General features: G+C 45.8%; 1 protein-coding gene across 1 annotated transcript in view; it reads right to left on the bottom strand.

The window, feature by feature from the left end:
- Positions 1-12,855, bottom strand: part of PKD2L2 (polycystin 2 like 2, transient receptor potential cation channel) — a 1,478,337-nt gene that overhangs the window by 1,351,621 nt on the left and 113,861 nt on the right. Inside the window, exon 2 of the mRNA XM_085615012.1 lies at positions 3,327-3,428. Within this exon, the coding sequence (XP_085471138.1) occupies positions 3,327-3,428 (102 nt within the window). The remainder of the gene's footprint in view (positions 1-3,326; positions 3,429-12,855) is intronic.

Genomic DNA, 12,855 nt, shown 5'->3' with positions numbered 1-12,855 from the left:
CCTTGTGCAGGTTGCTGGCCTCCCTGTCCCCTAGGCTGACGTTTCTGAAATGGGTGGAACGACCGCTGATATGATTGCTGCTGATTCGACTGACGGCCCTGGTATCTCTGGAACCTCTGGGAAGAGTAACGCCGTTGGAAAGGGCGGAAAGTTTTGCGCTGTTCCTTCGGTTTTTTAAAGACCTACTGCCTTCAAGGTCTCCATTTCTGCCTTCATATGAGCCATCTCCTCATCCGCATGAGAGCCAAAGAGGGTAGTGCCAGAAAAGGGTAATTTCATGATCTGCTGTTGAGCCTCTGGCTTATGCGAGGTGAGACAAAGTCAGGAATGTCTCCGGCGAGCCACTCCGTGACAATAGCCATGTGCTGAAAAAAGTGATGTGTTCGCCGCTGCATTCATTACTTGGTCGGACACCATAAGTCCTTCATTTAATATCGCCGTAAAGGCCTCCGTCTTGTCCCTTGGCAGAAGGTCTGCAAACTGCTGAAGGGATTCCCAAAGGAAAAGGTCATACCTGCCCAGCAGGGCTGTAGCACTAGCAGCCTTCATTGTAGTGGCTGCCGTGTTACATACCTTCCTCCCCACCGAGTCTTCTTTACAGCTTTCCTTATCAGGCGGTACTGTTGATGTTGGAGCTGTAGCATGTTGCTTCTTAGCTGCAACAACGATGACAGAGTCTGGTGTGGGGTCCGTCCGAAGGAATGTGGGATCTTGCTCAGGCGGGTGGTATTTTCTCTATAGCCTGAAAATAGCGGATTTGATGGAAAATGGTGTTAAGAATAATTCCATAGCCGTTTCCAATAAGCCTGGCACCAGAGGAAGCAAGGGGCGAGAAGCTTGTCTCTGCTGGAGAGTTTCAGAGATGACTGAAGTTGATGGCATAGGGGTGGACAATGAAACATTTAGTTTGGACGCCCCTCGCAGAAGAACCTCTTGAAACGTGGTAATGACGTCAATAGGAGACACCCTTTGAGGAGGAGAGTCCGAAAGTCTGGGTGAATATCTCCCAGTACTTGTGGAGGATGCGTCTCTGGTGTGCCTGGAGCGAGATCTCTCATAACGATGTTGGTGATTAAAGTGCGTGGACGAGCGTCGGTGGCTGCGAGATCGACTCTGGCACGAGACCTAGACCTCTGTCTTCTAGGCACAGTAGGAGTCATGGGCCGAGGAGCAGTAGGCCCCGGAGGAGGCAGTGGAGGCGGAGGAGGCGGTGGAGGAGGCGGCAGGGGTGGAGGAGGTGGAGGAAGATGTTCCGCTGGTCCAGGAGGATCAGAGTGAGGTGGAGTCCTCGTAGGTGAGTATATACGTGAGTACTCAGAATCCGAGGAATAAATCAACCTCCTCCTTTTTCGAGCTGCCTGAAGAGAAGGAGCCAAAGATTCATTACCAGATCTTCCCCTCGACGTTGATCTACTGGTCTACAGCAAACTTCGACGTCGTCTTGACCTTGAACTCCCGCTCGACCACGACAGACTCATGATTGATCGTGTCTGCGATCGGTGTCGTCTCGGCGTAGACCGTCGGTGCCTCTTTGACGGCGATCGTCGGTGCCTCTTCAGCGGTGATCGTCGCTGTCTCTTCGACGGTGATCGTCGCTGCCTCTTCGACGGCGATCGTAGCTGCCGTGTTATTGCCGATCGTTGGTCGACGCCGATCGGCGCTGATGTGTCGATGCTGACTGGGGAGACGTCTTCGACAGGGATCTCTACCATGAGGGAGAACGAGAAGCTCTCGCCGCTCTTCTCCTCGACGCAGAGCATCAACGCCGGTTCAACTCAGAGCCCTGAGTCGACTGTGAAGACATCGTCGCCATACCTGCCCTCGGTGTCTACGTCGACCGGGACCGGCGTCGTTTTTTCCGCTCTTCTTCGCCTGGGGAGCCCTCCAGAGGCTGAAGACAGGGCTTTGGTAGAGGACTGACCCTCTCCTTGCCCGAGGTCCCAGCTGCCCCTTGAAGTCGAATCTTCTCCCTGTCACGCAGGGTACGCTTGGAGAAGGGTTTACAGATGGAACATGTCTCAGGAACATGAGAAGCAGGTAAACACAGACTGCACACTCTGTGTGAGTCAGATTTGGCCTTTTTTCTTCCACAGTCAGGACACTTGTCAAAAAGGGAAGGCATTTTGACTAACAAACTGTGGAAAATCTGTCAGAAAAAGACAGCACTAGGTAGAGAAAGACCAAAAACGTTGAGTGAGGTTGTAAAAAGGTCAATTCTGAAGAGATTTTAGATGAAAAACACCAAATGAGGTAGAGCTCAATGCTCCAGGGTCCTGTTAACAGGAGCCGGAAAAAAAGAAATGAAGTAACTGCCACTAGTTGTGCATCATGGGATATTGGTGGCCTCTGGAGACTCAAAGGCATGGTATCCATTTTCAGACATATAATGGCAGCCTGGGGGGGGGGGGGGGCTTCTCTGTCCAACCTTTTCATCTCTATTATTAAAAAAGGGGTTTTGTGAAGGGGAGTTTTCTATATGTATTAAACTCCATAAATTGCAAAATGTTATAAGTACTGGCGACCTTTTTTCACTTCAAGATGAAGTGATGGCCAGTGTAGTCTTGTTAGTTAGGCTGCATTATTGTCTTTCTATCTCTCAAGTGTCTACACAGGCCTTCCCGAAGAACGGCGAAACATGACAACTTAAGAAGATATATCTAATGAAGTGCTCCGGGGTCCCCGCACGTGGGCGGGACTATTCAAATGCTTATGACTAAACACGGAAATATTGATCTAAAACAGGGGGAGAAGGAGGATTGGGTTAGGTTCACCCTCCTATGTGTTCAATGATGAAGCATGTCACCTAGGGGCAACCCTGGGTGAGTGAGGGGAATGAAGAAAATAAATGTTTATTTTCGGCTAATAGAGGTTGGTTTCCACCCAATTGGTGAACCACCCGTATGTCCTTGGCTACGTTCTTTCGATCCGTCATCCACGGATCCTTTTTGCTACACTTTATACACGGAAATACCCCACAAGTGAAACCTGGTTTCTGCTTGTTCAGATAGCTTGCAAAACACAACCTCTAGGTTAATTCCATTCTTACATTAGATATTCATATAGTCAAAATGACAGAGGTACATAATAGAGTATCAGGAGTTTAAACAGTGAAACAATAGATTGGAAGCTAGAAGGCAAGATGGTCAGACAAAGTCCCGGAATAAAACTATTGATGGTTGAGACCGATTTTACTGTAACAATCTTAAAAACCAATTTCTAGACGGTGTTGGTGCACTGTAATGTGCTTCACATTCAAAGCACCTCTATAATACATCACATTTTTGCTATTACTTATCTTCAAAATATAGAAAAGTAGTATAACTTACAAATGCAAATATCAATGAGAAAGATGCAGTAAATTAATAATTCCTGAAGTGTTGATTTCATTTCTACTTCTCCGCCATAGCCAACATTGGGTTTAGAGGGAACTGAAAAGTAAAATCATAAAATTACATTAATGGCGACTCGGGAAGGAAAACGTAAGCAATCTTAACTCTTAAACATGGGTATTTAGCCCCATTTTTCATAAAAGATAGAATACCTCTGTATTTGCGAGATCCAGAAACACAATTTTCAAAAAGCATACTGAAAGTTTGGCCAATTAACCAAATAACCAGAAAATATGCAGGAATAGGCACCATTCTTGTCTTGTTTTGTATGAAACACCATTTAGAAAAGAGTGAAATAAAAAAAGGTAAGCAGTGATGATGCTCCATCTTAACACTATAAAAAAGTGAAACCTAAACCTACTCCTTTAAGAATCTTGGAAGTTGTACTATCCCATCATGCCCAAGAGGGTGAAAGGCATTGTCTTTTTTGGAGCAAAAGGAATACACTTGCATTCCTTAGTCAGAAAAGTCCCGAAAAGCTGATATACCCACTTAAATGCGCAAGTATATTTAGGCAAGTTTGGTCTGTGTCTGTATGCATTAAAGATGATACATAGGGCTCCCTATCCCAGTAAGAAACTGTACTGAGATTACACAAAATGAAGACACCAAAATTATGATGTGATAATCACCTGGGACTTGATCCAGAGTTTTCAGGATGGACTGATGCTCCTTTGTCATGAATGTCTTGATCAGTATATCGGCCATGTGGTTATCTGTCCTCTGTATTTAGGGTTAATTAAGCCTGATGGATGTCCATCATTCATGATAGAGAAATATGGTCTGTTAGATGAACTTCTGCCCTCTGTTCCGTCTGTTCTCCATTGCAAGGCACAACTAAGTCAACGTTGGGATGGCAACATATTTAGAGTTATCCATCATTAGAGGCGGACGGAAGGACCCTCACAATGGCAGAAAACAATGGCGAACAGGGTTTCCGAGGGCAGACGTGCAAGTCAACACAAACCTGTGCAAAATGTACTCTTCGGCATTTACATATACAGACACAAAAGACACCCCTCAAAATATACAAACCATTTACCTCTCAGCACAAAGCACCAGCAGGAAAGTCACCTAATACATTTTGTTTAAAATGAAGACAATCCAGAGTCTCAAAAAATGAGTTAACTGTGATGGTGGATGAGATAATTAGTGTGGAACCCCAGTTGGTTGACACACATGTACAAACAACAATCATAAGCCAAAGAAAGCAAATGAGGGAAAGTACTGTGGCTAAGTTGAATACAGCCTCCAACACCAGAAGGACCACGCTAACCGTGGAATGACCTATGGGGAGAGTCTGTTCAGTTGCTTCCAGGGCATGCTAAGACTCTCTGGCAAATATCAGACTTTACAACAACACATGCCGTACAACTCGCTAAAATCATATGCAGGGCTCTACAACACACGCCTGTACCCTGCAATGGCGTACACATACACACACACACATACAAAAAAAACAAAGGTTACATAGGCGTTAAAGTTAGGCTCACATTTCACTCGTAGAAAAGCAGTGAAATTCTGCAGTTATAGCTACCTGAGCTAACTAGAACTTAGGCCCCCGCAAAAAACTGATTATACCCTCATATATTACATCACTCATGACATGGTCAGTGACATCACGAATGACATCACTGATCACATCATTGATGACATTATCCAGTGAGTGTGTGTTTTCTAAACGTTTATGAGTGTTAAACATGTATACCAAGGTACTACAAAAGTTTAAATAGTATACTTTCTGTACTACTAATGAGGGATAGTATTTCTAACATATTATGTGAGTGGTTGTGTGACTATGTGAATCTGTGTGAGTGGCTTTCTGAGTGGCTGTATTGGTGGGTGAGTGGCTGTATGGGTAAGTGAGTGGGTGTCTGACTGGCTGTATCAGTAAGTGACTGGCTGTGTAAGTGGCTGTTTGGGTGAGTGATTGGCTGTTTGAGTGGCTGTTTGGTTAAGTGAGCTGGTGTGTGATTTGGCAGTACTTTAAAGTAAGTGTCTGTGAGAATGGATGTATGGGTGAGTGATCTGATGTGTGTGGGAGTGGGTATGTAAGTGGGTGTGTGCTTGTATGGGTGAGTGGCTGATTTGAGACACTGTATGGGTGAGTGAGTGGATGTATAGGTGAATAAGTGGGTATTTGAGTAGCTGTATGGGTGAGTGAAAGGTTGTATGAATAGATTTATGAGTGAGTGGTTGTGTCCGTACTTTTATGGGTCTGTGAATGGGTGTGTGTGGGTGTGTGTATGAGAGGTTGTATAGGGGTGTGAGTGCGTATGCGAGTGGATCTGTGGATGATGTAATTTAAGATGTCATGGACCATCTCATGAGTAATGTAATATGTAAGGTCATAAGCAGTGCATTGAGATTTGGGGCTGCTCCTTGCTAAACGAGAGGTGACCAGGAATTGGAAGGCACGGACCGGCCCGACAGGGAGCCGATGGCACAGCGAATTTTTGAAGTGGGCGGCGGGGGAGAGTACGCTTAGATACCAGCTAGCTTGGAGGCAGCGTAACGAGAAGGCCGAGGAGACAGCGCTGGAGTGGGAGATGCTTGTGCAGGCCCTTAGGGAGTACTGCACCCCCGGCGATGCCGAACATGAGGTAGCGGCGCGCCCTGAGTCCCGGTAGACGGTTGCACTTCTCAGCTTTATTGTTTTCCCCATGGGTCCCCAAGAAGATCTGGTTGCGGATGATGCCGCGCGCTGATGGCGGTGGGGGGGAGGGTTTTTCTAGGATTGGGGGGTTTTAAGGGTGGGGGGGTGTTTTTGGAGTTATAGGGTTGTTTAGAAAAGCAGATGAAGGACAACGAATCCTCCGGGCCGACCTCGACAACCTCCTGAGCCCCCACGGACTTTCGCCGCCCGACCCCAGGGTTGTGGGCTAAACGGCTGTGTAAGCAACTTCCGGAGGGGATCGGAGAGTTGGGTTGCAACGCTCCGGCTTGAGATGTAATGCTGGCCGATTATGTAAAGATTTACTAATTCCTGCAATAAAAATAATTTAAAAAAAAAAAAAAAAAAAATAAGCAGTGCATTGAGGGGGTGTAACCTATAGTTAACTCAGGTAACTATAACTGCTGTATTTCACTGATTTTGTACAAGTAAAATGTGAGCCTAACTATAACGTCTCTGTAACCTTTGTTTTTTTCAGTGAATTTTTAAGGTTTTTTAAATTCTATTTCCTAATTATAATGTTCCTGTAACCTTTGTGTTTTTTTCTAGGCCTGAGCATAACATTTCACTCCGCTTGCGGATTTTGTGGAATTTGGAACGCTGCGCTCTGCAAGGAATGCGAAGTTACCGATAAACTTCGTCCGGAGCATAATTTTCTTTTCTGTTGGCGTGCTCGTCACATCATTTGGGGAGCGCGACGATACTTGACGGGCGCTCACCAGCAGCCAGGTAACCCTCAGCAGCCACAGGGAGTTTATCCCCCAACCAGTAGTGCATCAGGAGGCCACTATGCAGAATGGTTGAGAAAGGGGGTGGGGCCTCCAACGAGGTCTCAGCAATCCAGCTGTGGGGGGACATACTTGTCGCAACAATAGGGTTTTTTGGCCCCCAATGACCCTCACCAGCCACAGGGAGTTTATCCCCCAACCAGTAGTGCATCAGGAGGCCACTATGCAGAATGATTGAGAAAGGGGGTGTGGCCTCCAACGAGGTCTCAGCAATCCAGCTGTGGGGGGACATACTTGTCGCAACAATAGGGTTTTTTGGCCCCCAATGACCCTCAGAAGCCATGGGGAGTTCATCTCCCAACCAGTAGTGCGCCAAGAGGCCCCTGTGCAGAGTGGTTAACGACATCTCAGCAATGCGGCTGTAGGGACTTACTTATCACAACACTAGTGACTCCTGGCCTCAACGACTCTCAGAAGCCAAGGGGAGTTCATCCCCCAACCAGTAGTGCGTCAGTGGTTGAGAAAGGGGGCATAGCCTCCGACGAGCTCTCAGCAAGCTTGTTACTGACCTTTATTTTGCCTCTTTTGGATCGTTTCTGACCTGTATTCAGAATTTTTCTGCTTCTCTCTGACCTTGCCTTTTGCTGCTCGTTTCTCTCCTTTATTTTCCCCTCTTTCTGCTCGTTTCGTACCTTTATTTTACCTCTTGATACTCATTTCTAACCTTTATTTATCCTCCTTCTGCTGGTTTCTGATCTCTATTTTGCCACTTTCTGCTCGTTTCTGACCATTATTCTGCCTCTTTCTGACCTATATTCTGCCTCTTGTTGCTCATTCTCACCTTTATTTATCCTCTTTCTGGTTGTTGCTGACTTTTGTTCTCCCTCTTTCTGCTAATTTTGGACCATTATTCTGCCTTTTTTTGCTTGTGGAAAAATCCATGGATCCGCCCATGGATTTTCCAGAGATTAAAAAAATAAGAAGAGTATATGCTTTTTAGCCATGGCGGGGTATCTGGGAGAGGTCATTGTGCACCATGGCTAGGGGTTTAGAGTGTCCCCACTCTGGCCCCTTAACTTTTTAAAAAAAATCTTTTTTTGCTGGACGTGGCTCAAGCCAATTCTTAAGATGGCTGCCAACACTTCCTGATTGAAGTATTGACAGCCAATCAGATTTGAGCCCGGGGACTGTCGGATCCACGGAGGATCCGAGTCTCTATTTTTCTATATTTTTTGATCTTCAATATCTCTAAACTATTGAGCGGATTTACACCACGAAAAAAGTGATCTGCCTAACAAACTCAAGATTTCTGCCAACTTTGGTGCAATCTCGCCCAGCAGTTGGGGATGTAGGCATGTTCAAAGGTCCCATGGGAATTTACATTGTGGAAAACACGTTTTCGACCCCCCCTCGCCCTCGGCTGATGAAGGGTGTTACCCAGAAACGGGTCCCAGAATGCTAGTTTCCGGTTCACGGAAGACCTGTGTGGTACTGAAAATTCTGGACCCGTGTTATAAACATCGTCGTATCATGACGATTTTTGGTATCAGCAGACCGAGAATGATTAGAATACTATGCATAAGTATTTTCGTCATATTCGGGTGACGAAATCAACCTGAAATCAGAGTTTCCGTCCTGAACCCTCGGTTTCCATTTGAACGGCAGCCATTTTATGATTGCCCTCACATAGGCCAATGACTAAGGCCAAAAACGAGTCCGAAGGACACATGCACCTTTGCTGACTCCTCTGTGACCTGGGCAAGCTGACTCCACTGCCTGAAGCCAAACCTGTTCGGCCAGTTCCTTTCCCAGTGGCCGAATGAGATTAGTATCAAGGCACAACATATCATAAAACCTTTCATCACACACAAACCATGCCTAATCTTACACACACCTGTCCCTGTTTCTTTACGAGTGACTTGCTTTACGAGGAGGAGGTGCCCGTTTTTATTGGGGGTCCGTCGATATCTGATGAAAGTACCGAGCCTTGCCGGGTAATTAATTGAGGGCTGGACAAACTGAAATATGGGCTTGTCATCATGACTTTGCTTTTTCTTTGTAGTGAAAATATGTGAATGGTCAACTGTAAAAGAAGGAATGTTTGCCTAAAGCATAATATTTTGTATAAAAAGAGAAGGCTGGCTTTGTAAGTTTGAGCAGTCTCCTGAGAATATACACCGTGTTGTACTTCTAGGATACCTGTTACTGGTTGCAGCCAATAAATACGATCTTTGACTTCACCAAGAAGACTCTGTGTTTCTGTAGTCTGAGACAGGAAGGACTCGAAGTCTTAGGGTGTGTTCCCTGGCACCGCTGGGTTCTGAAAAACCCAGTACTTCAGTTGGCGCCCAACGTGGGGCGATTTCAGCGGTACCGGTCCAAGCCAGAGGTTCGTGAGGAGCTTCGTGTGAAAATTCTGGAGGAAGGCCGCCACTTCATCGACCCCTGTATGTCGACGTGGTCCGAAAGTCTTTGCTGCGAGGTTCCCCGCTTCCCGACGGCTACGAAGGACTGCTGCCCTGACTATCGCCCTGTTTTGGACCCTTGATGATTGGTAGAGCGAAACGATAAACGAGTCTTCTGGTGACGTCATCGATACCTCAGTTAAGTATAAGTGGAGCGTCTCCCAGTCCTTAGTTGGGTTCTTAGTTTGGTATCCCCTTGGGATCTTTGATTTGGAACTTGCAAGTACCAAAGCCGAGGGACTCGTGTATTCACGAGACTATCGTATTCGATAATCCTTTGAAGTTTGAAGCTAGACTAGAGAGCGAACATGCCTGGTCTTAGCAGACTTGGAAATTTGTTTTGTCTTGGTTATAATAGGGATTCCCGATTGGAGGACTCGTGTCCGGTTCCTCCGATTGGAACTCCAACCTATGAACTATATGTGAAACATGGCGTAGGCCCCATCACATATAATGAAGTATGGATCCGATACACCAGGAAAGATGGTGTTTTAAAATGGCCCCAATATGGTAGTTTTGACACGGAGATTCTGGATAATCTGGAGGTTAAACTTTTCAAGAAGAAAGCCCGGCCGGCGATGTTTGACTCTTTCCGCCTATGGCGTAAGGAAGCCAAACAGAAGGAAATTAAATTAGCAAAGAGAAATAAGAGAGAAAAGGGTATCTCGATAATGCAAGCTGCTATGCAGTTTAAAGATAATGAAGAAGAACAGATGAGTGAGCAGTTGCACAGGCAACGTAAAATGGTGATCGATAAATGTTATCCAGTTTTGCCGCTTCTTCAGCAAGATGCAGCAAAAGAACTCGAGAAAGATCCTTTAATGTCACACTTGTTGAGTTCGCCACCCCCTTATGCGCAAAGTGCTACAGCACCTCCGCAACCTTTAGTTGTGCAACCCCCAGTTATTGTGCCTCAGGTTCTTCCACAGCCGCCAGCTCCTCTTCAGTTGGCTCCTACTCCTGCGGCGCAGCCCCCTCAAGGGCCGCCGACTTCGCTACCTGCTCCATCTGTACTTCCTACGATTTTGTCTACTACATCGACTGCCTCTTCTTGTGTTCTTCCTGATACTGCCTCTGCGTCTGCGTCTGCCTTGCCCCCCTCTGTTTTTCCTCCTGTTCTTTCGTCAACTTCTCCTTCTGTCCGACAGAGAATGACTGATACTGTTGCTAGCCTTATATTTCCTCTCTTTGGGTCATCTGGTATGACCCCTGATTCGGAGCGTAAGCAGTCGCGTAGTCAACTGCCTGATTCGAGAGAGAGAGAGAGAGAGAGAGAAGCATTTGACCATATGGCGCGTAAATGGGTTACTTACCCTTCAAGATATGATGTGGAGTCTGTTATGGATGTCTTCCGTCAATGGGAAGCACCAAAACAAAGATACGTTTTTGAGAAAATGTGTGCTTTCCTTTGTGAGGAATTGGAGGATAATGATTTGGAAACAAATCCGCCTGAATTGTGCCGTGTACGGTTTGAGTTTTCAAAGGGCACGATTGTGGGTTCCGATGTTGAGAAAGCAGTTGCGACGTTGTTGTCCTTTAGGAATAAGGATCCTTCCCAGTCACTGTTTGAACATGACTCCTCAGTTAGGAAAAAAGTGCGACAGTACCCAATGAGAGAAGTCCCTCCGATATGGAAGGACGCCGTGGCGGCTGATGCCGCTAATCAAATTGATGCTGTTCCAGCTCATTTTCAGCGTGTTTGGGTACATGTTCCTTGGAAGCGAGCTGAAGTTTTAGCCCTCAAGCAGACTTTGCCTGACCCCCGTAAAAACCCTGCAGGGTATTATAAGGAATTATCACAGACTGCAGACTCATGCATTATGAATTTAGCCGACATAGACATGTTATTTGGGAATGTTGTTCCACAGCCTTTGTGGGGATTGATTCGCCATACAGATCATGCGCAAGAGTTAGGTGACTCATGGGCTAATATTAGTGCTGCAAATGATAGACAAGTTGGTGGTGCCAAGCCTGAGCCTTTGGTAGCAGAACTTCCTGCTAGGATCATTACTTACATGAAGACTTTAATGCCTGCGATGCGTGTGAATTGGGATAAATTGTCTGCGTGTAAGCAGAAGAAAGATGGAACAGTGTCTGATTTCTTCACCAGGTTTGAGGAAACGTTTATCGACCATAGTGGTCAAGATATGAGTACAGAAGGTGGTCAACGGTTGTTCGTTGACAAGTTTGTGCACAATTTGCTTCCCGAGCTGTGTAAGAAACTGAAAGATTCAGAGAGTTCTTGGGCCGTTTCCTCTTCAGCACAAATATTGGCTACTGCACAGTATTACGAAAATAGGGATAATGATGAGAAGGATAGAGCAGAAAAGAAAACTAAAGAATTAAAGACGAAGGTTCTTTTACAACAGGCGTATCCGCCACGTGGTGGTCAGAGTAACTATCAGCAACCTCAACAGTTTCAGAGAAACTCACAAAGGTTCGAGTGTTCCTGTAGGTCCCAATCAGTGTTCATATTGTAAAGAAGAGGGTCATTTCAAGTATAGTTGTCCTATTTTGTTACAGCGTACGAATTGTGCTTCTGGCGCAAGAGGTCGAGGTGTTCAACAAGCTCCTAGAGGTAGAGGACGTGGGAGTTTCCCCCAGAACGCGCGTTCCTTTCCGTCTTAAAATTCAATGAATAGTTTTGACCAGCAAAATAACGCGTCTGGTAGGACGGCTCAGTATTATGCTGACGACTACTATGCAGAAGATGAGAATATGGAAAGTAATGATTGCTAGGACAGCCATAGACAAAGAGAGGGAGTTGTTTCAGTTCCAGTAGATCAGAGTGGACCTTATGTTAAGGTGATTACATCAGGTGTGTCAGAGCCTTTTCTGTTGGATACTGGTGCTACAAAGAGTTCTATTATGCACTCAAAACTCCCTGGCGCACCTTTGTCTGGCGAGATGAATGTTTCAGTAGGTTTTTCTGGCGCCCCGGTTAGGAACCCGATTTCTAGTCCTATGTCCCTTTCTGTTGGACCTTGTGAATTGGAAGCACCCCTTATTCTGACGACAGGTTGTGGTGAAAACTTGTTAGGATTGGATTTGTTGAAAAGATTGTATGCGACATTATATTGTTCACCTTCGGGAGTACAACTTACACTGGGTAGGAAAGTGATCTCTCCAATGTATTTGTCGAAGGATAAACTTCCGACCGAATTGTCGTTTCTTCCTGATATCCTTTGGGCTACAGGTCCTAATGATGTGGGTCTTTTGGAAATACCGCCATATGTTGTGACATTGAAAGCCAATGTTAAATTGCCACACATTCCCCAATACAAGATCTCTAGTGAAGGTGAAAAGGTGTTGCTAGCGATCATTTATGATTTGATTGAAAAAGATGCAATTGAAGAGACAAGAGGCAACGTTTGTAATAGTCCTGTTCTGCCTGTTTTGAAACGTACTGACCCTTCTCAGCCACCTGTTTACAGGTTCGTGATTGATCTTAGAGAAGTCAATAAAATAGTTGTGCCACAGTTTCCAGTTGTTCCTGATATCACTGCCCTATTGACTATGATTCCAGCTTCCGCCACCTGGTTCTCGGTGATTGACTTGAAAAATGCTTTCTTCAGCATCCCGATTGCCGAGGAGAGCAG

This window comes from Triturus cristatus, chromosome 7 (assembly GCF_964204655.1).
Source record: "Triturus cristatus chromosome 7, aTriCri1.1, whole genome shotgun sequence".
Classification (NCBI taxonomy): domain Eukaryota; kingdom Metazoa; phylum Chordata; class Amphibia; order Caudata; family Salamandridae; genus Triturus; species Triturus cristatus.
The sequence above is the reverse complement of the archived record's forward strand: the minus strand, read 5'-3'. Positions and strand labels throughout refer to the sequence as shown.